This window comes from Oncorhynchus kisutch, linkage group LG27 (genome assembly GCF_002021735.2).
Source record: "Oncorhynchus kisutch isolate 150728-3 linkage group LG27, Okis_V2, whole genome shotgun sequence".
In the NCBI taxonomy this organism is placed as follows: domain Eukaryota; kingdom Metazoa; phylum Chordata; class Actinopteri; order Salmoniformes; family Salmonidae; genus Oncorhynchus; species Oncorhynchus kisutch.
In genome coordinates this window covers 20,188,260-20,214,009 of record NC_034200.2, presented here as the reverse complement: position 1 = coordinate 20,214,009, position 25,750 = coordinate 20,188,260, and the positions used below count along the sequence as shown (strand labels likewise).

The following is a 25,750-nucleotide window of genomic DNA, read 5'->3' as shown; positions in this document are numbered from 1 at the left end:
GTTTAGACACCTATGGTGTCATAACCAGAAATAAAACATAATAATATATGTCACAACATGAGTAAATATCGGTAATGAGAATGTTATGACAAGTTGTGTCAGCTGTTATGATATGGTTATGTATGTGTCATAACGTGTTGACGCTGGATGTGAAGTAAAGTGTTCCACGATTGTGGTCCAAGATTAAACCAGATGTCTTCCTCTAGACATCGACTATTTTATATACTGTAATTCTATGCAGTGTTGAAACACCGTTAACCTTGTTTAAAAAAAAAAACGTATTCTAAGACAACTCTGAGAACTGTAGTATTCTATCATTTTCAACCTGGACTCAATACCCCAAACACTTCCTGTATGAAAGTCTTCTCATCAACTACAGGTTATTTCACGTACAACATTGAGAACAACACTTGACCTACACTGCCACCTTCTGGCCGGTGAATGTACAGTTAGGAATTCGTCTGACCCTGAACGGTAAAAAACAATAATAGTACAATATTTTACAATAGTAAATAGTTATTTCATGCTGAGATCCGCAAAAAGGTGAAACAGTGACACTCGTCGCCCCAGGTGCATTTGTTATTGTTTTTCCTAATACATACTATGCTGTTCTATCGCGCAGGCAATGATGTCAGAGGGGGAAAAAACAGTGTTCGTTGTTTGAATTAAAGTCGTTGTAATATCGCAAACGGACGTGGCAGTTTCCCTGCTACGGATTCCAACTTTAATAAATGGTGAAAACATTGTTCAATGGAAATAACAGAGAAGACCTTAGATATTCAATGTCTATTGTATATTTTTTTTATGGAAGAATAAACCATTTAGAATGCATTTCGCATTCTGATATAGCATTGGGATCTCCATATTAAAATATAAACTTGTGTTGGTTGTTTTTTTTCATTGATTGCTACAAACTTCCCTGAAAAAAAAGTATGTTTGCTTAATTTTGCACAGGAAGGAACTATTGTATAATTACATATTCCAATACAAAACGTTTAAAACTTTAAAAAACTGATTCTGAAAAGCTTACAGATACGTTCCAATTTCTAAAACGTTCCACTTTACCTGGGTGTCAATTTCAGATAGCTTACACATTGCGTGCCTGTGTGTTGGTATGCTGGAAAACACAAAACAATCCACCTCAACAGCAGACAGTGAAAGAGAAAGGTGGGTTTCAATGTCACAACCAGGCGATTGTCTTTAACAACAGTGAGTGTTTTACCTTTTTTTCTAATACAGAAGTTCTCATCTGAGTACAGTAAGTGTGTGTAGTTAGCCTCTTACAGATGTGCACAAATATACACCTACATGCATAATACAATCTCATTTCTGCATGAGAAAGGAGGAATAGGGCACAAAGTTCTGGCAACAAAGAGCTTGACACAAGCCTACACAAACAGGCAGGAGCCAAACGTTCAACATCTTCAACAGGTACAGTACATGCATGGCGGTAGGATAAGGGACAGTGATTCTGTCACCCAATCTAAAGATCGACCACTAGCCCCTAACCTTTGCACTTGTGCAGATCAGAAAGGATTGTATAGATCAGAGCAATATGGCAAGAATTCCAGCAATCTTATCAGAAGGCAAAAGCTCAAGTGAAGATTTTACCATTGATTACATCTATCCAATTCTTTCAGATCTACTGAAGTGCTGAGGGGTTGACTTTGGATCAACCCAAGTGCCTAGGGGGTAGGGATGGGGGGTTGATTTGGGTCTCAGTAAATCACCTACTAGAGGAGAGGCTTAGGGGATACATTAACCACAAGAGTCCTCTCATTGCCTGAGAGCATTTGGGACATGACCCACAAAGAACCAAACATAGATATACACACACACCCGCACAGACCTGCAAGGATTAGTGCGATTTTGCCCCCAGGAGACAGTTACAAACAAAACAGCAGCATTAAAGGGTTATAACGTTACTTCAGGATTTTGGCAATGAGGCTCTTTATCTACTTCCCCAGTCAGATTAACTCCTGGATACCATTGTTATGTTAAGAGGTGGTTTCATGAACCAATGCTAACTAGTATTAGCGCAATGACTGGAAGTCTAGCATGCTAGCAGATACCGTAGACTTCTAGTTAGCAATTGCACTAGCGCTAGTAAGCAGCTTCCTTCAAACTGTACGCAGAGACATAAAAATGGTATCCACAAATTAATCTGACTCTGGGGAAGTAGATTGCCAAAAATCCCAAAGTATCCCATTTAACATCATGAATGACAGACATGATTACTTAATACATGCTTCACATTAAATCAAGTGGCAACAAATGACAATGAAACGTTCCTTTTTCGCACAAAGTTTTTCCTTAAATGGAATACCGTTAGCTTGTAAAACAAATTAAATATAGGGTATTTATGGTACATTCAGAATATTCTGTCAAAAAAACAAATTACATAAATATTTTCTCATAAACCATACATTTTCCTCCACAATCCAAAAAATAAAAGATAATGTGAAGTTTTTGCATATTCACCCCCCCATTTTTTATAATTCACACATTTTGTTATTTCAAATGGATACAAAAAAATGCAATGAACTGGTAGGCTGCTGGCTTCTAGCTGCTGTTTAACTGTATTTTCCTTTTGAACACCTATGCGATAATACAACCCTCTCCATCTTTTCTCTTTGAGGCACTAAGGCACTGTACTACTCACTACCTTCCCTCCCATTACAAGTGCTAGCATTTAAAAGAACTGACAGGGAGAACAGAGACTTGAAGTGATGACATGCTTTAGTTGATATAGGCTACTTAGCCCAACATATAACGACTTGAACCAAAGGCAGATTCTGGAAGAATTTAAATGTTCCAAAAAGACCCACATTAAAATCAGACTAGAACAATCTTTCTCTCCAAATCTATCAATCCTTATTGAATGCAAGTTTACCACCACACCATTTAAATATGTGGTTTTCTTTCTTTAAAAGTTAGAGTCTTGTGTGTAAAATACCACCCTCTGAAAAGTCTGGATTCTATTCTTTGCTGAGAAACTAGTTAGGATATTCGCGCGGATTCTCAAACCCCTAAAGGACATTTGGAAGATATTACAAATTAGTGAAAAACTCAACCCTTTGAATTTCTGGAATCTTTACTGTAGTGAGATAAACAAAGCATTGTCTTGGTCCTCTCTCTGTCATGTCAGTCAGTTTTGTCTGCTTCAGAGGAGTGGGGGGCTGCATACTTCAGCCGAAAGCCACCTGAAACACACACACACAGGAGTGCGTCAGTGTCGCGTGCCAAACTAGCCAACAAGTAACCTAAAGAAACGTGATGCCCATAGTCTTTATGCTTGCCTTCCAGATTCAGTGTCCTATCAAAAGATGATTTAATACTTGGTTGGGTGTTTAATGGAACTCTTTAGCGCGTTCAGACAATCCAGGATTTGCTACAGAGAGCGTCAGACATAAAATGGTGGACAGTGCAAAACATGGTGGTGACAAAAAAAGTTACAAAAGAAAGCTCTGCCTTCCTATACAACATTTGATTTTGCTGAAACAAAAGAGGAATCCTTATTTTCTCTGCTCTATCAATATGAGAGACTTCACCTCCTCTCTCTGCCACTAGCCTGGCCAGTATTACCTTGCTGCCCGGCGTCCATTGAGGGCTGCTTGCAGTCCTGGGCATAGTGCCCGCTGAGCCCACAGTTATAGCAGGAGACGTTGGCACTACTCTTCTTCATGCCCGTGCCCAGTCCCACCGAGGAGAACACAGGTGTGTAGAAACGGTTGAAGGAAGCAGCTGCCATCTGCTGCAGGGTGTATCCAGCCTGGGTGGCCAGCATGTGGTCTGAGTGGGAGGTATGGAGCAGGGGTCCACTGACGTATTGTGTTGGCGTGGCTGTGTGAGGAGGGGGATAGAAGGGTAGCTGTGTGGTGCCATTGCTCTGGTGTTGGACCTGACTGCGGTGGCTGGGATATCCAGTGCTGCACATGGATGGGAGGTGGAAGAGAGGGAGGTGAGCGGCGCTGAAGACCTGGCGCCCCAGCTGGGGAGGGAAGTAGAAGTTGGGGTTGGGGGAGTGGCTACTACCACAGCTGCCACGGCAACCGCAGGTGCTGCAGCTCATCTGCTGTTGCTGTGGAGGTTGGGTCTGCTGCTGGGGTTGCAGCTTTTGCTGGGCCTGCCCTGCTGCCTCCCCCGAGCTGCTGCAAGAAGAGGTGCCGTCTCCCTGGGCCGTGCTGTGGGTGAGGGTCAGGGCTTGGCTGGACACGGGGTCGGGGGTGTGAGTGGGGACGGCTGGGAGCAGAGTGGACTGAACCTGACTGATGGCAACTGGGGTCACAGTTGCCCCGGAGGAGGGTGCCACGTAGTTAGGGGTGGGTAGGCTGGTGGGTACAGCCAGGGCTTGAGGCCTGGTGTTAGGGTCAGGGAGAGAGGCTGCTAGGGGTAGGTTGGCAGTGGAGGCTAAGTCAGTGGTGATGCATGTTTGCTGCAGGGGGGACATGTGGGAGGTCAGGGGGATGACACTGATTGCACCCATAGGGGGCTGGTGCTGGTGGTTAGTGCTTCTACTGTCTGGGCTAGTGGGGTTTTTATAACACTGGTGTATGGGGTGACTGCTGGAGCCTGGGGTGGCTGGCTGTGAGTTCAGGGGTGCAGACACAGACACATGCCTCTGTCTCTCAGGGTCTCCCAGGGAAGCTTGGCTTGGGATGGACTCCTGAGGAACCATGGGGGTGGTCCCAGTCAGTGCCCCCTCTGCTGGTGAACCGTCCCCCGGCTGTGAAGTGACAAAGACCATAACGTCTGGCATGGTGGGCCCATTCTGAACCGTCAGTGGTAGAGGATGTACACGTCGGGGACTGTCAGTGTAGGATGGCTCTTCCTTGTGGGGTACAGGGACCATAGGGTGTACAGTAGCCACAACTTTCCCCCTGCTGTGACCACTCGCCCTCTTCTGCTGGACAGAAGAGTAACTCTCAGTAGTGTCTGGGAGAGAGAGAAGTGATCATTAAAGACATCTTGAGGTTCAACAGCACTATTTCACATTAGGGCTAAAGACTGAGACATCATGGGCCGGTTTCCAGACCCAGATAAAGATTTGTCCCAGACTAAATGGAGACTCCACTGAAAGTGCTCTTTAGTCCAGGATTAATCTGGCCCCGGAAAATCTGCCCCATTCGTTCCCCACAGGGGTAGAGGGGCCACTCACCTCTCTCTTCCTCCATGTCTTCAAGGTCCTCACTCTCCAGACTCTCACGGGCCTCATCCTGGGGGCTGGAGGGGGTACTGGAGCTCTCAGACCACGTGTCTCCATACCTGTCCTGGATGGGCTCTACAGGGGTGGGGGAATGCACTTAGAAAACCATCAATCACAAACATGCATGTTGTTAAAATGTTAACCAGGGGGGGGGGGTATAGTCAGGCATGGCTACTTACTCTCACTGACACCCTGTCTAGTCACGTTTGTTGCAGGTGGTCTGATGATGCCATTGGGGATGTAGGCTTTGGCCCCCTCACTTTTCCTAACTTCATCAGGTCTTCTTCTACTCTTTAGTTCTGGAGTGAAAGCCCATTTCTCATCTACCTTCTGAAGAGAGAGCAGAGCATTTAACACGCTAAACAGATGTCAATTATCATGATCTAATCAAACCAAAAAGGTCAAAAATACAAAAGATATGCTTTTAGTGTTAGAACAGATGCCAGTCAGCATTACACAGCAGCATATTGACAGTCCTGCTGTTTCTACCAGTTTCTCTAGTGGCCAGGTCAGGGAGAGATGTGTGACTGACCTGATGTGGGTCTGGCCAACAGGACATAACGTCTGCTTTTCTCCTCCCCTTCACCACTCCGTTGTACTCTAAGTGGACAGCAGGCCTCTGGCTCTCACGCCGACTGCTCTTTGTCATCAGTATGCTGTAAAGAGAAGGAAAGGATCCTCTTAGTACAACCCATCAGCCACAAGGTCACATGTCTTGGACTGAACAGATAGAGCTCTTACCTCTGGCCTAAGCTGCTGCACTCCGTCTGATGCCCAAGGTGGTGAGACTCTAAGTCTGGGTGAGGGAGAGCAGAATGATGATCGAGAAAGAGAGAGAAGTACGAGTGAACATCAACTATCGATCAATTTAATTCAACTGGACTTATATCACATAGGGTGACAGGCAACAAATATCTGTCTGTATGAAATAGCCATTTCCACACACTGTCAGATCAACCCCACAAAGAATGACAGACCGGCAGAGTAAATAGTTTATATGAGACAGCGATAATAGAAACTACACAGCGCACACACACACACACCTTCGTCCTGACTGGATGGCTTTGTGCAGTCTTCTTTAAAGTGCTCTGCTGCCTTGCAGGTCTTTCCCAGAGTTACTGTATTATCTGGGTAGGAAAGACCAGATGGTGAGATATTAGGGAATGGCCGGCAAGATCCTTCCAGCCTACCTAACATTACAGCTTTGCAGGTCTTGAGGCAGTGGAAGTGTGTTAATATTAAATGCTTTACATTTGCAGCCTAGACATCAAAAATACATTCCTGGTTTATGAATTTCTGTGGTCAATTTGATGCAGCTGTGTGAAAGCAATGAGCAATGGATTCCCTTGAATGGTCAGAGGTTTGAGGGAACTTTCCCAAATAATAATTAGTCAATTGATAATGGCTCTGGGTTTAATGTGGTGAAACAGCCACCTGGTCCCGCTGCTATGCTGAGAGCTGTTCACAGTGAAGCTGGGTTTATTTCTCTAAGCTGGCCACCAAGCAGTATACGTGTTATTTCTGGAGGATTTACTGGTCCTCTGGGAGCACTATTGAAACTGGGCTCAGGACGTTACTTTCAAAGGCCATAAAAATGTTTTTTTTAAAGTGGAGTTAAGTTGACTGAGAAGTTGTTTATTGGTACGATTAGTCACATGGACCGACCACATCAATCCACATACAAAATAATTCTAGAAGATAGAGGGGTAATTGTGGTCTGTGTTCCAAGGTATCCCTAACCAATCAGGTGGATGGTTTGTGTAGACATGCATTCCTGTACACGTCAGCAGAGTGGGTGATATCTCACCTCCCTGGAGGCTGAGGCAGGGGACAAGGAACCTGCAGACCTCTCCTCTCTGCCTGAAGGCTGCTGGGGCTGACAGAAGCATGTCCCTGTCACAGTGGAGAGAGAAGAAAGGGAGTTAAAGATACAAATTACACAGAGGGAGAGAGAAAGTGACTTGGAAATGATCATTTAATGTGTCCTCCATCTCCTGTTCTATACTAGAATATCTAATTAGAGTTCGACCGATTAGGATTTTTCAACGCCGATACCGATTAGTGGAGGTCCAAAAAAAAAGCCGATACCAATTAAATCCGGCCAATTGTTTTTATTTATTTATTTGTAATAATGACAATTACAACAATACTGAATGAACACTTTTATTTTAAGTTAATATCAATCAAATCAATTTAGCCTCAAATAAATAATCAAACATGCTCAATTTGGTTTAAATAATGCAAAAACAAAGTGTTGGAGAAGAAATTAAAAGTGCAATATGTGCCATGTAAAAAAGCTAATGTTTAAGATCCTTGCTCAGAACATGAGAACATATGAAAGCTGGTGGTTCCTTTTAACATGTCTTCAATATTCCCAGGTAAGAAGTTTTAGGTTGAGGTTATTATAGGAATTATAGGACTATTTCATATACCTTTGACTATTGGATGTTCTTATAGGCACTTTAGTATTGCCAGTGTAACAGTATAGCTGCACCCCGCTAACTAGCTAGCCATTTCACATCGGTTACACCAGCCTAATCTCAGGAGTTGATAGGCTTGAAAACAGCGCAATGCTTGAAGCATTGCGAAGAGCTGCTGGCAAATACAATAAAGTGCTGTTTGAATGAATGCTTACGAGCCTGCTGCTGCCTACCACAACTCAGTCAGACTGCTCTATCAAATATCAAATGATAGACTTAATTATAATATAATAACACACAGAAATACGAGCCTTGGGTCATTAATATGGTCAAATCCGGAAACTATCATTTCGAAAATAAAACGTTTATTCTTTCAGTGAAATACGGAACCGTTCGGTATTTTATCTAACATGCTGACCAGACCGGACACGTCACGTGCTCGAGCGTCACAAAATACATTTAGAAATCCATGTTATTCAATATGAACTAGCAATATGAAGGCTTTATGAACTAAATATGCAGGTTTAAAAATATATACTTGTGTATTGATTTTAAGAAAGGCGTTGATGTTTATGGTTAGGTACACATTGGTGCAACGACAGTGCTTTTTTCGCGAATGCGCTTGTTAAATCACCCGTTTGGCGAAGTAGGCTGTGATTCAATGATAAATTAACAGGCACCGCATCGATTATATGCAACGCAGGACAAGCTAGATAAACTAGTAATATCATCAACCATGTGTAGTTAACTAGTGATTATGTTAAGATTGATTGTTTTTTATAAGATACGTTTAATGCTAGCTTGCACCTGACCTTGGCTCCTTGCTACACTCGCATAACAGGTAGTCAGCCTACCACGCAGTCTCCTCGTGGAGCGCAATGTAATCGGCCATGATCAGTGTCCAAACATGCCGATTACCGATTGTTATGAAAACTTGAAATCGGCCCTAATTAAATCGGCCATTCCGACCTCTATATCTAATAGCAAGATACAGTAGGTGTCCTCTATCTCCTGTTCTATTCTAGAATATCTAATAGCAAGATACAGTAGGTGCACTGTGTAAGAGATCAAAGTGCTGGTGTGACCTTGGATGGTAGTGAAAAGAGAAGGGGAAAAAGTGATCCCATCCATATCTGCAATGGAGAAACCACGTCTCACCAAGTTACGGTCTGCCATTCATGGTTTTAGGGACTGACCACCCACCCGCAGGTGGGCGTCTGACTGACAACATTTTTGCCTGTTTCTACAAATTATGTCTGGAACTCTGTTCAGAGGTGTTAAGTACTCTCGGGCGTGTCAATGCCTTCAGACAGTGTTTCCCAACTCCAGTCCTCAAGACCCCCAACAGTACTCATTTTTAGTGTAGCCCTGGGCAAGCACACCTGATTCAACTTGTCAACTAATCATTAAGCCCTAATTGAGTTGAATGAGCTGTTTGTCCCTGGCTACAACAAACATTTGTTCTGTTGGGAGTACTGGGAAATTGGAGTTGGGAAACACTGCCTTAAGGAATGGCTAGTAATGGTAATGACATCACAGTTGACCTAGATATCAAAGCCTGGGTTCTGACACATGTAAAGCCTGGAGGTTATTCACCATAACCATAACTGACAACACTGGAGCTTATGGCAGTGTTGGTGACAGTAACTAGAGGGTAGTCTACTCTAATCTCCACAATATGAAAAGTTGAGGTTTGTGAATAAAATACAGCTAAAGTAGAGGTTTGGACTAGTAGACCGTTTTAGCCATCTCATACAGCAATGTTATTTTATGCCACAGAAGCAAGTCATAGAAGATAAATAGATTTTTTAATTTTTTATTTGACCTTTATTTAACTAGGCAAGTCAGTTAAGAACAAATTCTTATTTTCAATGACTGCCTAGGAACAGTGGGTTAACTGCCTGTTCAGGGGCAGAACGACAGATTTGTACCTGGTCAGCTCGAGGGTTTGAACACTCTAACCACTAGGCTACACTGAATATCGAGGGGAAAAAAGAACAGCTGGAGTGTAAAACAACAAAAAAGTGTGAACTTCAAGAAATCAATTTATTTGACTGACAATATGAAAACCCTTGAGATGTCACATCATTCTGCGTGTTGCAACAAACAGAGTAAAAGAGGGAGACTCACTGTAGCATCCTCTCCAGGTCCCTGGGTTCATACGGGTCTCTCTGGGCCAGTAACCTCACTAGTCCCTTCTCAAAGGGCTCAGCAGACCTCTCACATGGAAGCTGAAATGCAGGGAATCGTATGAGGGGTTATCATAGACATACAGTGCCGTCAAAGTATTCAGACCCCTAGACCTTTTCCACATTTTGTTACGTTTCAGCCTAATTCTAAAATGGATTCGTTTCCCCCCCCTAAACAATCAACACAAAATATCCCACAATGACAAAGAAAAAAACATGACCAAATGTATAAAATACAACGGAAATATCACATTTACATAAGTATTCAGACCTTTTACTCTGTACTTTGTTGAAGCACCCCAGTCTGATGTCCTGAGCAGGTTTTCATCAAGGATCTCTGTACTTTGCTCTGTTCATCTTTCCCTCGATCCTGACTAGACCCTGCCGCTGAAAAACATCCCCACAGCATGATACTGCCACCACCATGCTTCACCGTAGGGATGGTGCCAGGTTTCCTCCAGACGTGACGCTTGGCATTCAGGCCAAAGAGTTCAATCTTGGTTTCATCAGACCAGACAATCTTGTTTCTCATGGTCTGAGTCTTTAGACGCCTTTTGGCAAACTTAAAAGCGTGTTGTCATGTGCCTTTTACTGAAGAGTGGCTTCGTTCTGGCCACTCCTCCATAAAGGCCTGATTGGTGGAGTACTGCAGAGATGGTTGTCCTTCTGGATTCTTGGTCACCTCCCTGACCAAAGCCCTTCTCACCCAATTGCTCAGTTTGGCCGGGCGGCCAGCTCTAGGACTCTTGGTGGTTCCAAACTTCCATTTAAGAATGATGGAGACCACAGTGTTCTTCGGGACCTTCAATACTGCAGAAATGTTATGGTACCCTTCCCCAGATTTGTGCCTTGACACAATCCTGTCTCAGAGCTCTACTCACAATTCCTTGGACCTCATTTCTTGATCTTTTTGCTCTGACATACACTGTCAACAGTGGGACCTTATATAGACAGGTGTGTACCTTTCCAAATCATGTCCAATCAATTGAATTTAGCATAGGTGGTCTCCAATCACAATGATCAATGGAAACAGGATGCACCGGAGCTCAACTTCGAGTCTCATAGCAAAGGGTCTAAATACTTACGCAAATAAGCTGTTGTAAAAATGTTTTAATACATTTGCAAAAAATGTCTAACAACCTGTTTTCGCTTTGTCATCAAGGAGTATTCTGTGTAGATTGCTGAGGATTTTTTTAAATTTAATACATTTTTGAATAAGGATGTAACGTAACAAAATGTTGAAAAAGTCAAAGGGTCTGATTACTGTCTGAAGGCAATGTACATACAGTATATTCATAAAGTTTATATATAACATTTAGGGGTATAACAAAATAGCAAGATGTAGAAATACATTTGAATATACAGTACCAGTCAAAAGTTTGGACACACCTACTCATTCCAGGGTTTTTCTTTATTTTTACAATTGTCTACATTGTAGAATAATAGTGAAGACATTAAAAATATGAAATAACACACATGGAATAATGTAGTAACCAAAAACATGTTAATCAATATATATTTTATATTTGAGATTCTTCAAAGTAGCCAGCCTTTGCCTTGATGACAGCTTTGCACTCTGGGCATTCTCTCAACCAGCTTCATGAGGTAGTCAAGCTGGAATGCTTTTCCAACCGTTTTAAAGGAGTTCCCACATATGCGGAACACTTGTTGGCTGCTTGTCCTTCACTCTGCGGTCCAACTCATCTCAAACCATCTCTTTTGGGTTGAGGTCCAGTGATTGTGGAGGCCAGGTCATCTGATGCAGCACTCCATCAAACTCCTTATTAGTTAAATAGCCCTTACACCATCTGGAGGTGTGCTTTTGGTTCAAATCAAATCTTATTTGTTACATGCGCTGAATACAACACCTTACAGTGAAAGTCGTGCTTACAAGCCCTTAACCAACAATGCAGTTAAGGAGAATACCTAAATAATAAATACAAGTTACAAATAATTAGGAGAGCAGCAGTAAAATAACAATAGAGAGGCTATATACAGGGGGTACCGGTACAAAGTCAATGTGCGGGGGCACCGGTTAGTCGAAGGTAATTGAGGTAATATGTACATGTAAACTCAGCAAAAAAAGAAGCGTCCCTTTTTCAGGACACTGTCTTTCAAAGATATTTCATAAAAATCCAAATCACAGATCTTCATTGTAAAGGGTTTAAACACTGTTTCACATGCTTGTTCAATGAACCATAAACAATTAATGAACATGCACCTATGGAATGGCTTACAGATGATAGGCAATTAAGGTCACAGTTATGAAAACTTAGGACACTAAAGAGGCCTTTCTACTGACTCTGAAAAACACCAAAAGAAAGATGCCCAGGGTCCCTGCTCATCTGCGTGAACACGGAACCCAAACATCGTGCATAAATGTATTTTGTCCCCCTACACCAAACGCGATCACAACACGCAGGTTAAAATATCAAAACAAACTCTGAACCAATGACATTAATTTGGGGACAGGTCGAAAAGCATTAAACATGTATGGCAATTAGGCTAGTTAGCTTGCACTTGCTAGTTAATTTGTCCTATTTAGCTAGCTTGCTGTTGCTAGGTAATTTGTCCTGGGATATAAACATTGAGTTGTTATTTTACCTGAAATGCACAAGGTCCTCTACTCCGACAATTAATCCACACATAAAACGGCCAACTGAATCGTTTCTAGTCATCTCTCCTCCTTCCAGGCTTTTCCATCTTTGAACTTATATGGTAATTGGCATCTACACTTTCACAGTACTCCAACGACGACCGGCAAAACATTGTCTTTCAATCACCCACGTGGGTATAACCAACGTGGGTACCTGCTTCTATAAACCAATGAGGAGATGGGCGAGGCAGGACTTGCGCGATCTGCGTCAGAAATAGGAATGACTTCTATTTTAGCCCTTGGCATCGCAGACGCTCATTGGCGCGTGCGAGCAGCGTGGGTGCAATAATTGAATAACATGGATTTCTACATTTATTTTGCGACGCTCGCACACGCGACATGTCTGGTCTGGTCAGCATGTTAGGCATGGTGTAAGGAGGCATGAGGACTGCAGATGTGGCCAGGGAAATAAATTGCAATGTCCGTACTGTGAGACGCCTAAGACAACGCTACAGCGAGACAGGACTGACATCTGATTGTCCTCGCAGAGGCAGACCACGTGTAACACCTGCACAAGATCGGTACATCCGAAAATCACACCTGCGGGACAGGATGGCAACAACAACTGCCCGAGTCACACCAGGAACTCAGAATCCCTCCATCAGTGCTCAGACTGTCCTCAATAGGCAGAGAGAGGCTTGACTGGGGGTTTGTAGGCCTGTTGTAAGGTAGGTCCTCACCAGACATCACCGGCAACAACATCGCCTATGGTTACAAACCCAGTCGCTAGACCAGACAGGACTTGCAAAAAGTACTCTTCACTGATGAGTTGCGTTTTTGTCTCACCAGGGGTGATGGTCAGATTCGCGTTAATTGTCGAAGGAATCTGCATTACACAGAGGCCTGTACTCTGGAGCGGGATCGATTTGGAGGTGGAGGGTCCGTCATGGTCTGGGGAGGTGTGTCACAGCATCATCCGACTGAGCTTGTTGTCATTGCAGGCAATCTCAACGCTGTGCATTACAGGGAAGACATCCTCCTCCCTCATATGGTACCCTTCCTGCAGGCTCATCCTGACATGACCCTCCAGCATAACAATGCCACCAGCCATACTGCTCGTTCTGTGTGTGATTTCCTGCAAGACGGGAATGTCAGTGTTCTGCCATGGCCAGCAAAGAGCCCAGATCTCAATCCAATTGAGCACGTCTGGGACCTGTTGGATCGGAGGGTGAGGGCTAGGGCCAGTCGCCCCAGAAATGTCTGGGAAGCTGCAGGTGCCTTGGTGGAAGAGTGGGGTAATATCTCACAGCAAGAACTGGCAAATCTGGTGCAGTCCATGAGGAGGAGATGCACTGCAGTACTTAATGCAGCTGGTGGCCACACCAGATACTGTCTGTTACCTTTGATTTTGACCCACCCCCTCTTTGTTCAGGGACACATTATTCAATTTCTGTTAGTCACATGTCTGTGGAACTTGTTCAGTTTACATCTCAGTTGTTGAATCTTGTTATGTTCATACAAATATTTACACATGTTAAGTTTGCTGAAAATAAACACAGTTGACAGTGAAAGGACGTTTCTTTTCTTGCTGAGTTTAGGTAGAGTTAAAGTGACTATGCATAGATAATAAACAGTGGCAGCAGTGTGAAAGAGGGGGGGTGCCAATAGTATGGGTAGCCATTTATTAGATGTTCGGGGTCTTATGGCTGTTTAGAAGCCTCTTGGACCTATACTTGGTGCTCTGGTACCGCTTGCTGTGCATTGGCAGAGAGAACAGTCTATGACTAGGGTGGATGGAGTATTTGACCATTTTTAGGGCCTTCCTCTGATACCACCTGGTATAGAGGTCCTGGATGGCAGGAAGCTTGGCCCCAGTGATGTACGGGGCCGTACGCACTACCCTCTGTAGTGCCATGCGGTTGGAGGCCGAGCAGTTGCCATACCAGGCAGTGATGCTCATAACGTGCGCAGCTTTAGAACCTTTTGAGGATCTGAGGACGCATGCCTAATATATTCAGTCTCCTGAGGGGGAATAGCTTTTGTTGTGCCCTCTTCAAGAGTGGCTTGGTGTGCTTGGACCATATTAGTTTGTTGGCGATGTGGACACCAAGGAACTTGAAGCTCTCAACCTGCTCCACTACAGCCCGGTCGATGAGAATGGGGGCATGCTTGGTCCTCCTTTTCCTATACTCCACAATCATCTCCTTTGTCTTGATCACGTTGAGGGAGAGGTTGTTGTCCTGGCACCACAACCCTATAGGCTGTCTCGTCATTGTCGTTGATCAGGCCTACCACTGTTGTGTCATCGGCAAACGTAATGATAGTGTTGGAGTGGTGCCTGGCCATGCAGTCATGAGTGAACAGGAGGGGACTGAGCACGCACACCTGAGGGGCCCCCGTGTTGAGGATCAGTGTGGTGGATGTGTTGTTACCTACCCTTACCACCTGTGTGCGGCTGTCAGGAAGTCCAGGATCCAGTTGCAGAGGGAGGCGTTCAGTCCCAGGGTCCTTAGATTAGTGATGAGCTTTGAAGGCACTATAGTGTTGAACGCTGAGCTGTAGTCAAGGAATAGCATTCTCACATACTGTAGGTGTTAATTTAGTCCAGGTGTGAAAGGGCAGGGTGGAGTGCAATAGAGATTGGACTGGGTCTAGGTTTTCTGGGATAATGGTGTTTTTTTTATTTGATTTCACCTTTATTTAACCAGGTAAGCTAGTTGAGAACAAGTTCTCATTTGCAACTGCGACCTGGCTAAGATAAAGCATAGCAGTTCGACACATACAACAACAGAGTTACAGATGGGAATGGGAAATAAATACAGTATGGGAATGAGGTAGATAGCCCATCTGTATACAGCCCATCTATGCACAGGTGCAGTGATCTGTGAGCTGCTCTGACAGCTGGTTCTTAAAGCTAGTGAGGGAGATGGGAAACTCCAGCTTCAGTGATTTTTGCAGTTAGTTCCAGTCAGTGGCAGCAGAGAACTGGAAGGAAAGGTGACCAAAGGAGGAATTGGCTTTGGGGGTGACCAGTGAGATATACCTGCTGGAGCCTGTGCTACGAGTGGGTGCTGCTATGGTGACCAGCGAGCTGAGATAGGGCGGGGCTTTACCTAGCAGAGACTTGAAGATAACCTGTAGCCAGTGGGTTTGGCGACGAGAGCGTATAGGTCACAGTGGTGGGTAGTATATGGGGTTTTGGTGACAAAATGGATGGCACTGTGATAGACTACATCCAGTTTGCTGAGTAGAGTGTTGGGAGGCTATATTTTATAGATGACATCACCGAAGTCGAGGATTGGTAGGATGGTCAGTTTTACGAGGGTATGTTTGGCAGCATGAGTGAAGGAAGCTTTGTTGCGAAATAGGAAGCCGATTCTAGATTTAATTTTTGATTGGAGATGCTTAATGTGAGTCTGGAAGGAGAGTTTACAGTCTAGCCAGACACTTAGAATACGTGGATAACTACAAATACCTAAGTCAGAGCTGTCCAGAGTAGTGATGCTGGATGGGCGGGCAGGTGCGGGCAATGATCGGTTGAATGGCATGCATTTAGTTTTATTTGCATTTAAGAGCAGTTGGAGGCCACGGACGGAGAGTTGTATGGCATTGACGCTCGTCTGGAGGTTACTTAACACAGTGTCCAAAGAAGGGCCAGAAGTATACAGAATGGTGTCGTCAGCGTAGAGGTGGATTAGAGAATCACCAGCAGCAAGAGCGACATCATTGATGTATACAGAGAAGAGAGTCGGCCCGAGAATTTAACCCTGTGGCACCCCCATAGAGACTGCCAGAGTTCCCGGACAACAGGCCCTCCGATTTGACACACTGAGCTCTATCAGAGAAGTAGTTGGTGAACCAGGCGAGGCAATCATTTGAGAAACCAAGGCTGTTGAGTCTGCCAATAAGAATGTGGTGATTGACAGAGTCGAAAGCCTTGGCCAGGTCGATGAATACAGCTGCACAGTAATGTCTCTTATCGATGGTGGTTGTGAGCCATGACCAGCCTTTCAAAGCACTTCATGGCTACAGATGTGAGTGCTACGGGTCGGTAGTTATTTAGGCAGGTTACCTTAGTGTTCTTGGGCACAGGGACTATGGTGGTCTGCTTGAAACATGTTGGTATTAGACTCCGACAGGGAGAGTTTGAAAATGTCAGTGAAGACACTTGCCAGTTGGTCAGCGCATGCTCGGAGTACACGTCGTGGTAATCCATCTGGCTCTGCGGCCTTGTGAATGTTGACCTGTTTAAAGGTTGTCTACGGAGAGCGTGATCACACAGTCATCCGGAACAGCTGATTCTCTCATGCATGTTTCAGTGTTACTTGCTTCAAAGTGAGCCGGTGTCGTATGATTTGATCTTAGTCCTGTATTGACGCATTGCCTGTTTGTTGCAGGATTTCTTATAAACTTCTGGGTTAGAGTCCCGCTCCTTAAAGCAGCAGCTCTACCAATTAGCTCAGTGAGGATGTTGCTTGTAATCGATGGCTTCTGGTTGGGGTATGTACGTACAGTCACTCTGTGGACGATGTCATCGATGCACTTATTGATGAAGCCAGTAACTGATGTGATGTACTCAATGCCATCGGAAGAATCCCAGAACATATTCCAGTCTGTACTAGCAAAACAGTCCTGTAGCTTAGCATCTGCTTCATCTGACCACTTTTTTATTGACCGAGTCACTGGTTCTTCCTGCTTTAGTTTTTGCTTGTAAGCAGGAATCGGAAGGATAAAATTATGGTCAGATTTGCCAAATGGAGGGCGATGGAGAGCTTTGTACACATCTCTGTGTGTGAAGTAAAGGTGGTCAAGAGTTTTTTTCCCCTCTGGTTGCACATTTAACATGCTGGTAGTAGTTATTGTCATAAAAAAAAACATGATAGTCCCACTATGCGCAAACCAGATGGCATATTGCTGCAAAATGCTGTGGTAGCCATGCTGGTTAAGTGTGCCTTGAATTCTAAATAAATCTCTGACAAGTGTCACCAGAAAAGCACCCCCACACCTCCCTAATTCACGGTAAGAACCACACATGCGAAGATCATCTGTTCACCTACACAAAGATACAGCAGTTGAAACCGAAAATGACAAATTTGGACTCATCAGACCGAAGGACATATTTTCACCAGTCTAATGTCCATTGCTCGTGTTTCTTGGCCTAAGCAAGTCTCCTTCTTATTGGCGTCCTTTAATAGTGGTTTCTTTGCAGCAATTCGGCCACGAAGGCCTGATTCACGCAGTCTCTTCTGAACAGTTGATGTTGAAAAAAGAAAAAAAAGGGTGGCTACTTTGAAGAATCTCAAATATAAAACATACATTTACTTTTTTGGTTACTACATGATTCCATACGTGTTATTTCATTGTGTTGATTCATTCTACAATGAAGAAAATAGTAAAAATATAGAAAAACCCTGGAATTAGTCGGTGTGTCCAAACTTTTGACTGGTACTGTATGTTACAATATTAGTATTAGCATGCACAGAGAGCATTGAGTGACTAGAAAGCACATGCATACATTTGGAAAGTAAACACTGCACCTGGGTTGGCAGATGGCTGTGGAGCTAACTAATTAAACAGAAGTTAATCCCCAAAAATGAATATGATCTGATGTCATACGACAAGATCTATACAGGAATCCAAAATACCTCCTGGTCTGTGGAGCAACAATATACTGTGTGTGAAGTGTGCAGACCGCTCATCTATTTATCCGTGAGACAACATCCACATATCATCAGACCTCTTACACAGACGGCAGATAGTGTGACTTTATTTCACCAGACATTAAATCCAGTATCTTCTAGGCCTATAATCTATTGATGGGGATATGCTTTTCTCTCATACCTTGGAAAGGAAGTCGTACAGCTCATGGTGAGTCTTGGTCACTGTGCTCCACGTTGAGTCAGACCACTGGACCTGGAAGAGGGGAGGAAGACAGCATCATTCATCAGTATGCTTTACCAAACACACATCATATACATTGCTTAGACAGCATGTCATTCCCCTGAAATATGCAGATGAAACAAAGTATGGTATTATTTGATACTTGGCAGTCAACCACTTTACTACATTCTGGGATCTGGACGACTCCACATTCCATTTGGTGATGTAGTTTAGTATTTAGATCGTCCGATGTGTCCTCATAAGTCACTTTTAATTAAACACACACAGACAAGGTGACGTCAGCTCCACTCTAAACTCCTGCTCAGAATGTTTGAGGTATTTGATTTTGTAGCGGGTCATTGCATACCTTAGTTATGGAAGTAAATAAGGATCTTAGAAAGAGCTAGGTTGGAATTTCTCTGTACATGTTTTGAGCAGAAAAACATAACAAGCTCCCTTACGTACCCTGATAGTCATTGCCTTGAAAGGATGTTTTCCCATTGGGAAGAAGAACAAAAACTCACCCTGAACTACATTTGACAAGTTTGCATACCAATAGAGGGCCTTTGATAATTTACACTAGGATTGAGTTAGTGTACTAAGAAAAAAAACTGATGTTAAACATTTCAACCATCTTGTATCAACAGCATCAATACTTATCTAGACCTGCTCTGAAGGTAGTGGTGCCATACTGGAGTGTTGTCATACTGTCCTTTCAAAACATTACCCCGCTGGCCCTAAATATTCACAAATCATCTGAATCTTTAGAAAACATACCAAGAGGTGCTTCTGTTGCCTCTCAAAGCAGACTAAATAATGAATGGTGACAGATTGACTAGTAGGTTTTAGTCTCAGCCGCTCACCTCATTCAGACGGTTAGAGTGAACTGATGTTCTCTCATGCTTTGGAGGCCAAGAGAATAGGAAGGATTTTACTGGGCTCTGATTTGATTCAGTTAGGCTACTAGCCGCAATTATTTATTATTTTATTTGTTCATTGTTTGGGTTAGTTGTAGTTGTATGTATATGTAGCCTAACATTTCAGAAACAAGAGTTGACTGAGAGACTTTTAGGCTATAGCGCTCAATCACAGACAAGCACATACTTTTTCTTGGTTTTTCTTTTTCTGATGCTTATACCGTGTGTGGAAGGCTATATGAAAATATTCTACTCTGTAAATAGTACATTTTTTGAATGTGACATTCCATCATCACTGGGACCAATAATCTGCTCTGCGGGGGGTTCTGAACACAACAAGCTCTTTCACAGCCTGGCAGTCTACTCTACTCTGTCCATCTCAGAGTTAACCTGTGGAGTCTGGTAGTTGGTGCTCCCCAACTGACTGCCAATGAGTCCCAAATGGCTCCCTATTCCCTTTCTAGTGGACTACTTTTGACCAGGGCCCCAGCTCTGGTTAAAAGTAGTGTACAACACAGGGAATAGGGTACCATTTGGGAAACAGATCTTCACCTTGATCCCTGACAAAGGTGAATGATAAAGGTACTCATCAGCTTGAAGTGGGATATAAAAAAATCTGTTGCTCTTTGAATACAATGTACATTTCGCTAATATGTTTATACCCAAATAAATTCAATTTAACTCCCAAACTGTTTCTTTCAACACTTGAGCTGCTTCCAACATTGACTAGTGTAAATTCCTCAGACACTGAAGGGACTGATAGGGAGAGTCATTTTGGCTTTAGCAGCCAGGCTAGGCTCCTTATAAACATCTGAATAATAATGTCTGATTTGTAGGCCCAGTTCAAGCTGGACACAGGAAGTAGTGGTTTGTCTAGTATGTCTGCCCTTCACAAAAGGAGAGACAAAAGGAAAACAGTGAGCATTGAAAACCAATGATTAATGATCAGGGTGACAAGATAACCAACATTTTCATTATTTAGTTTAGAACAGATAAAGGAGCCAAGGATGTAATTCCCATCGCCTTAGTGGAAAAGTGAATAATGCTGAATTAATGTGAAACAATTCAACAAGTAATATGCTAGGCCTACTTCTCAAAGCATTGTTTTACACTGAACTCAGCACAGGCCTACCCTAGTATTACAGGCTACTCTTAGTTGTGTATAGCCTAGAGTAGACAGAGTGAAATTCCTCCTGTGCTGAAGATGATGGATGTTCTCCCCTATTTAACTCACTAACACCCTCTTTCATATACCATGCCCAGCGGAACAGATGGCACAGCCCAGCAAGCCACTTTCTCTTCCGTGTGTGTGTGTGTGTGTGTGTGGGTGGGTTGGATCTTCTATCCTTGTGGGGACCTAAAATCCTTAAGTCCCCACAAGGATAGTAAAACAATAAATTCTCCCTCATGGGAACATTTTCCACATCCCCATATGGACAAAGGCTATTTTAAGCTTAGGGGTTAGGTTTAGGGTTACAATTAAGGTTAGAACTAGGGTAAGGGGTTAGTGGTTAGGTGTAGGGTTACGGGTTAAGGTTAGGGAAAATAGGATTTTTAATGGAAATTAACTTTCGGTCCCCACAAGGAAAGAAGAACAAAATGTGTGTGTGTGCGCGTCAGTTTCCAGCCCTGGCTAGCAGCAACATTTTATCACTGTCCACCTCCACATTTCAGCCAAGAGGGTTTCCACTGCCAGTTGATTCCTTACACAGTCTGTACAGCGCCTCTTAACTTAGGCTACATTGGTGCATCATTTTCAAGTAGGCTATAAGACAGCAGGGTTCAATAACAGATAAACCCTTCTCCAGCACCAAAAAAAGCCTGGAGAGCAGGTTTCAGAAACCTGTTGGACCAAACACAATCCTCTCACTGAGATATCTCCCTTAGACCAAGGGAATTCTAGCTTGGTCAAGCAAACTGACCGCTGCACTCACGTTTCATTAGATTTAATACGAGGTTGGTTTCACAAGGCGAAGGGAAATCCCCTTAAAAAATCCAGAGGCAACACTGAGCCTCTGCCTAGGTACAACCTGTTAGGCTAACCGAAGACTTAATTCTGCCCAGCCACACAGATGATAAGGATGGGAATTGGGTCAAGGCCAGGACGGCCATTCCTTCCATTCACGAGTGTCACACACACCTCCACGCAGTCACACACTGTCAGTACCACTGTCTCTGTAGAGCAGACTACGCAGAAACAGGTAAGGTTAGAAGTCTCCTAAATGAAGCTCATCTTGTTATCCATATAACTTTGATCCGATTTTAACTGTTAAGTGACCAACACAACACTCATTATCGTTAGGATGTGTTGGCAGTATGTTCTAGGTACTTAGCTAAGTAGCCTTCATGGTTTTGGTCAATTTCAGTAGATCACAGATAAGGACAGCATTAGTCAGAAATACGTCTATTCTATTACTACTCCAGCTATCTGAGCAAAAGCATCAGCAACGTTGTGGTGAGGACATCATCTCATGATCTCAGTGTTATGAAATCTTGGAGCTTCCCTCAAGTCTTTCAACCCTCTAGTCTAAATGGAAGACTTTCCGTTTTTTAACAGGCTGATATGATGCCGCCGCAAGCTTGTAAAAACAGTCACGGCAGATGTTATGGGGTCGCGAACGATCAAGGACATATTTCCACCAGATTGTGTTCTCTTGCAAAGGAGGGCAGCATGTGAATAGCAGGGAGCAATCCTTCCTGCTGTCCTATTTAACCTGGCTCTCTCCGTCTTGCTCTCCTCCTCCCCCTCACAGACTCCTCAGCACAGTGCTGTTTGTCACAATGCCTGGCCATAGAGGACGGACTGTTGAGTCAGGGCCAGGCAAAGTCTTAGATCTCTGCCTGTCCAGATGTTGTAAGAGAACATTGCACGATTTACAGAAAAAAAAATACAAAATATTGCATGGACAATCTGAAGCTCAGGATGAACGTTTTTTTGGGGGGGTGACATAATTTGAATGTGAGGAAGCGCAAACCAATCTGGTGGTCAACGATATATAGATCTAATAAAAATAAGTATACCTACACACTACAGGGGTATGCTTCAAAAATCATGAAAATTTTTTGTCCAAACATGAACATACCTCAATACTGTATTCCCTGTTTCCTTGGTTCCAAAATATCTTCTTTAGCTCAATCTTGTCAATGTGAACTGCTACAGGAAGAAAGAAGTCCAGGGTTATTCTTTTGAGAAATTAATTTCTGTTCACCCAAATGTAATTTTGATTAACACAGAATACATTGAACACTGTTAAAGGATTGGCATTGCTCTCCTTACCCAGAGTCAGAAGAACTCATGGGACACCATTTACATATCTCTGCATGCATACTGAAGGAAGTTAGCGGTAGTTTCACAAGCATTGCTACTGTACCTGTAGACTTCCGGTCATTGCGCTAACACTAGTTAGCATTGGCTTGGGAAACTACCGCAAACCTCCTTCATAGTACACGAAGAGAAATAAAAATGATATCAACGAGTTCACCTGCCTCTGTGCAAGTAGAACATGGGCATCAATGCAAGAATCTCACAGTATCAGTTTAAAACTACAGATAATTGGAATATATCCTGTCTATTGAGCCATATTTTACCATTTGTTTGGGTCTCTTGTTTTTACCTCAAACGTACTAGGCTACAATACATCTTGCTTGAACACTCCTCTCAACATGTGAATGAGAGACCTCAGAGGATGCAATAACAAACAGGATTGAGACTACCTTCTCTCTGAGATAAGGTCCTGTTCGGGAGCTGATTGGGAATACAGCAGGCCGACTGACCCATGTCAGTGCTCCTGAGGCTGAGGTCCTCCTTTCGAAGGGTATGCTGCAACCAAGAAAGTGAAGTGATTGGTGCTTTTGTAAAAATAAAAAATCAATTAAAGTGCGTTCTCCCCCAATAATAGTCCCACTAAACAAATTCCCCCTTACAACACTTAACTGGAACCAATACTAATTTCCTCCTCTCCACATGCTTTGAAAACTACATTTTTTCTCCTTGTTCAGTTTAATTTATATTCATAAGTCAGCTCTGTTTTGATTAGAAATATCGCCTATCCGCAGGAAAGTGTAGGGTAACTGTCTTAACGAGACATAATTATGCCGAGAGCCAGTCAAGAGGGCATGACAGAGTGCGCCTATAAGAGAGCAGTCAGTCAGACAGACGAGAGAGAGAGGGTGTTTGTCTCATTCAAACTCCTGGCTTTTTCATTGGATGCCAGAGAGAAAGAGGGGGAGCGAGAGAGAAAGAAAGAGAGGGAGAGAGAAAGTGAAAGAGAGAGAAAGAGGGGGAGAGAGAAAGAGAGAGGGGGAGAGAAAAAGGTTTCTCCAACACAATGCAAAGTAAGATCACAATGCAACCATTCACAAGAATGCTGGGTGTTCCCATTCATAATAGCTAGCTACAGTGGAGAAGATGACAGAAGACACAGTAGCCGTGGCCAGCATGTCTGCTGAAACCAGATAAGCTGTCTCTCTCTCTCTCTCTCTATTGTCCTGATTGAAAAAGTGATCTTCATTCTATGGCGTCTGTCATTTTGTTGACAGCACAATGAATTCGGCTTGTAGTCATATGGCCATGCACTCAAGACTGTTCTTGGAAATGAAACTGCTTTAAGCAATACTTGGTATGAAAGGGTTGAACCACTTTCCTCTCTTTTTAGGCTCCACAAGTCTATTCACATCAGTGCATGCTACGATTATTACGGTCTATCCCTACAGCAATTATTTGGTCCCACTTTACTAGAAATAAAGTGCTACATTAGGTCATCTGAACTCAAATCTGATTCCATATAGATTTTGTATTAAAAAAGTAATCTGTTCATTCCTATGATCTAGGTGGCCAGCAACATTTTAGAAAAACAGGTTATTCTTGTTTAAGTAGTACCTACCTAATGAATTATTGTCAAAGTAAAAGTCAGGTAAAAGTCTTACTGGGGAACGCCCCCTGTGGACTTGTCAACATCATATGTACCAGGGCCCCCCAATGGGGTGGGTGCATTTCAATAGTCAACAGTAGCGAAGCCTTTTCTGGCTTTCTTCTCGTTTCTGCACAGGATAATAAATGTGATGGGAGCCTTTCACCTGCTCAGTTCAATCAGGTCAGTGACAATATGAAGTGAGGTAATGAGTTGAGCTAAGGAGAGGAGGTAAGGTGAGGAGGCCCCTTTAGATTCACTCTTGAGACGCACTTAAGCTGTCAATGTGATGCTTACCTGGACGCTCGGGCGGTTGTGGCAATACCTTCTCTCCTCTATGGCCCGTTCCACATTGTCTAACTGGTGCCTGGCAGTATCCCTCTGGTGAAAAGAGAACGCCGGGTGCAGCGAGGCCATGGTGAAAAGCAGCGCCAAGTGCTCCAGGGAACCCGACTCTGCCTCCAGTGGAGGCCCACTGGGATGCTCCAATCTCCCGGACTTCATTCCACCATCGCGAGGGGAATGTTGATCAGGTACATTCTGAGCGCTCCCACGTGGAGATACTGGAACGCCATGATAAGTATTCAAGAACAGCGCTGGATCCATATGGTTCAAAGCACGATAAAGTGTGCCCGCGCATTCTCTGTTTTCAGATCTCAAAAGTGACAGGCAGACAAGTAGTTTGGAACGAACGACAGGGTCGGCCACGTCCATAAGGAGGCCCAAGTCAGTTTGACTGTTCGCCCTTATCTCAAAGTCTCGGAAGACGTGGAAATCTTTCCGTGCAAGGTCCTCAAGGCAGGATCCGAAAAAGCGAAGTTCAAGTGGTTGACACATATGAAGTATTCCGTACATAAACTCTATCCGCTTTGCTGGGTTGAGGTGCAAGCCAAACCACTCAAACACCGTCTCCTTGTCAATTTGCGACAGGCGACACGATTCCCTCGTTGAATCCTTGAACCGGTGGCTCACACCACGGTACGGAATCGAATCAATAGTGAGACTGTTGTAATCGGTATTTTCCTGCTCGTCTTCGACGGTATGGTATTCTTCCTCCGCCGTTCGCATGGGCAGTTTAATTTTCAGCATGATCAACTCTGACAGGACTTGTTAGCAATGATCAATTCACTCAAATGTATCGGAGCATTACATACTCGCTCCGTTCGCATCTGTACACTGCCGCGGAGTAGTATTTATGTGATATTAGAAGGAATTTCAATAGTGAGATTATGTATAGCTGGCTCAGTAACTCATTTCATACACTGACTGTACCACTCGAAAATCCCATAGTTGACTCCTCCCATCTTTCATCAAACTGCTGGGTCCTAACTTCATCCCCTGTACCGGGTCGTGACAAGGGTGTATTTACCAGACGTCACCGAAATCACTTTCTCTCATTAATGTAAAAACTTTTTTTTTAAACTAAATGTGTCAGTGCTGTCACAATGGATTGTTATTCTATAATATTCGATTTCATTCTATATTCGATATATAATTGCATGAAACTGTGAAGTGCAATTCACTGAAACAGATTTACACAATAAAGAGAGTTAATGGCGTCTTTTTGTAGGTACCAACTCGGTCATGGCTAGAAGGGATCCAGCTTCTGTTCTGAGATAAATAAATAAAAAA

The 25,750-nt window shown here is 43.5% G+C and overlaps 1 protein-coding gene across 2 annotated transcripts; it reads right to left on the bottom strand.

The window, feature by feature from the left end:
* Positions 1 to 1,140: 1,140 nt before the first annotated feature.
* On the bottom strand, positions 1,141 to 25,446 carry LOC109872177 (zinc finger CCHC domain-containing protein 2-like). Of its 2 annotated transcripts, none has more exons than XM_020463310.2 (13): positions 24,416 to 25,446; positions 22,923 to 23,028; positions 22,292 to 22,362; positions 18,253 to 18,324; positions 9,757 to 9,857; positions 7,014 to 7,099; positions 6,250 to 6,333; positions 5,948 to 6,002; positions 5,739 to 5,862; positions 5,386 to 5,536; positions 5,159 to 5,281; positions 3,586 to 4,935; positions 1,141 to 3,203 (listed from the first exon to the last, which is right to left on the bottom strand). In XM_020463310.2, exons 1-13 carry the CDS (start codon positions 25,205 to 25,207, stop codon positions 3,145 to 3,147), a joined length of 3,174 nt encoding a protein of 1,057 aa, XP_020318899.1. In that variant the 5' UTR covers positions 25,208 to 25,446; the 3' UTR covers positions 1,141 to 3,144. The 2 variants fall into 2 exon arrangements, with proteins under 2 accessions (XP_020318899.1, XP_020318900.1); XM_020463311.2 differs by having other exon boundaries at positions 22,292 to 22,359.
* Positions 25,447 to 25,750: the final 304 nt, after the last annotated feature.

Excerpts from the sequence above, each read along its gene's own strand:
- LOC109872177 (XM_020463310.2), bottom strand. The coding sequence starts at position 25,207 with ATGCTGAAAATTAAACTGCCCATGCGAACGGCGGAGGAAGAATACCAT. Across the intron at positions 18,325-22,291 it reads ACAGGGAATACAGTATTGAG|GTCCAGTGGTCTGACTCAAC; the intron begins GTATGTTCATGT and ends CCCCTCTTCCAG. Across the intron at positions 5,863-5,947 it reads TGCAGCAGCTTAGGCCAGAG|CATACTGATGACAAAGAGCA; the intron begins GTAAGAGCTCTA and ends TTCTCTTTACAG.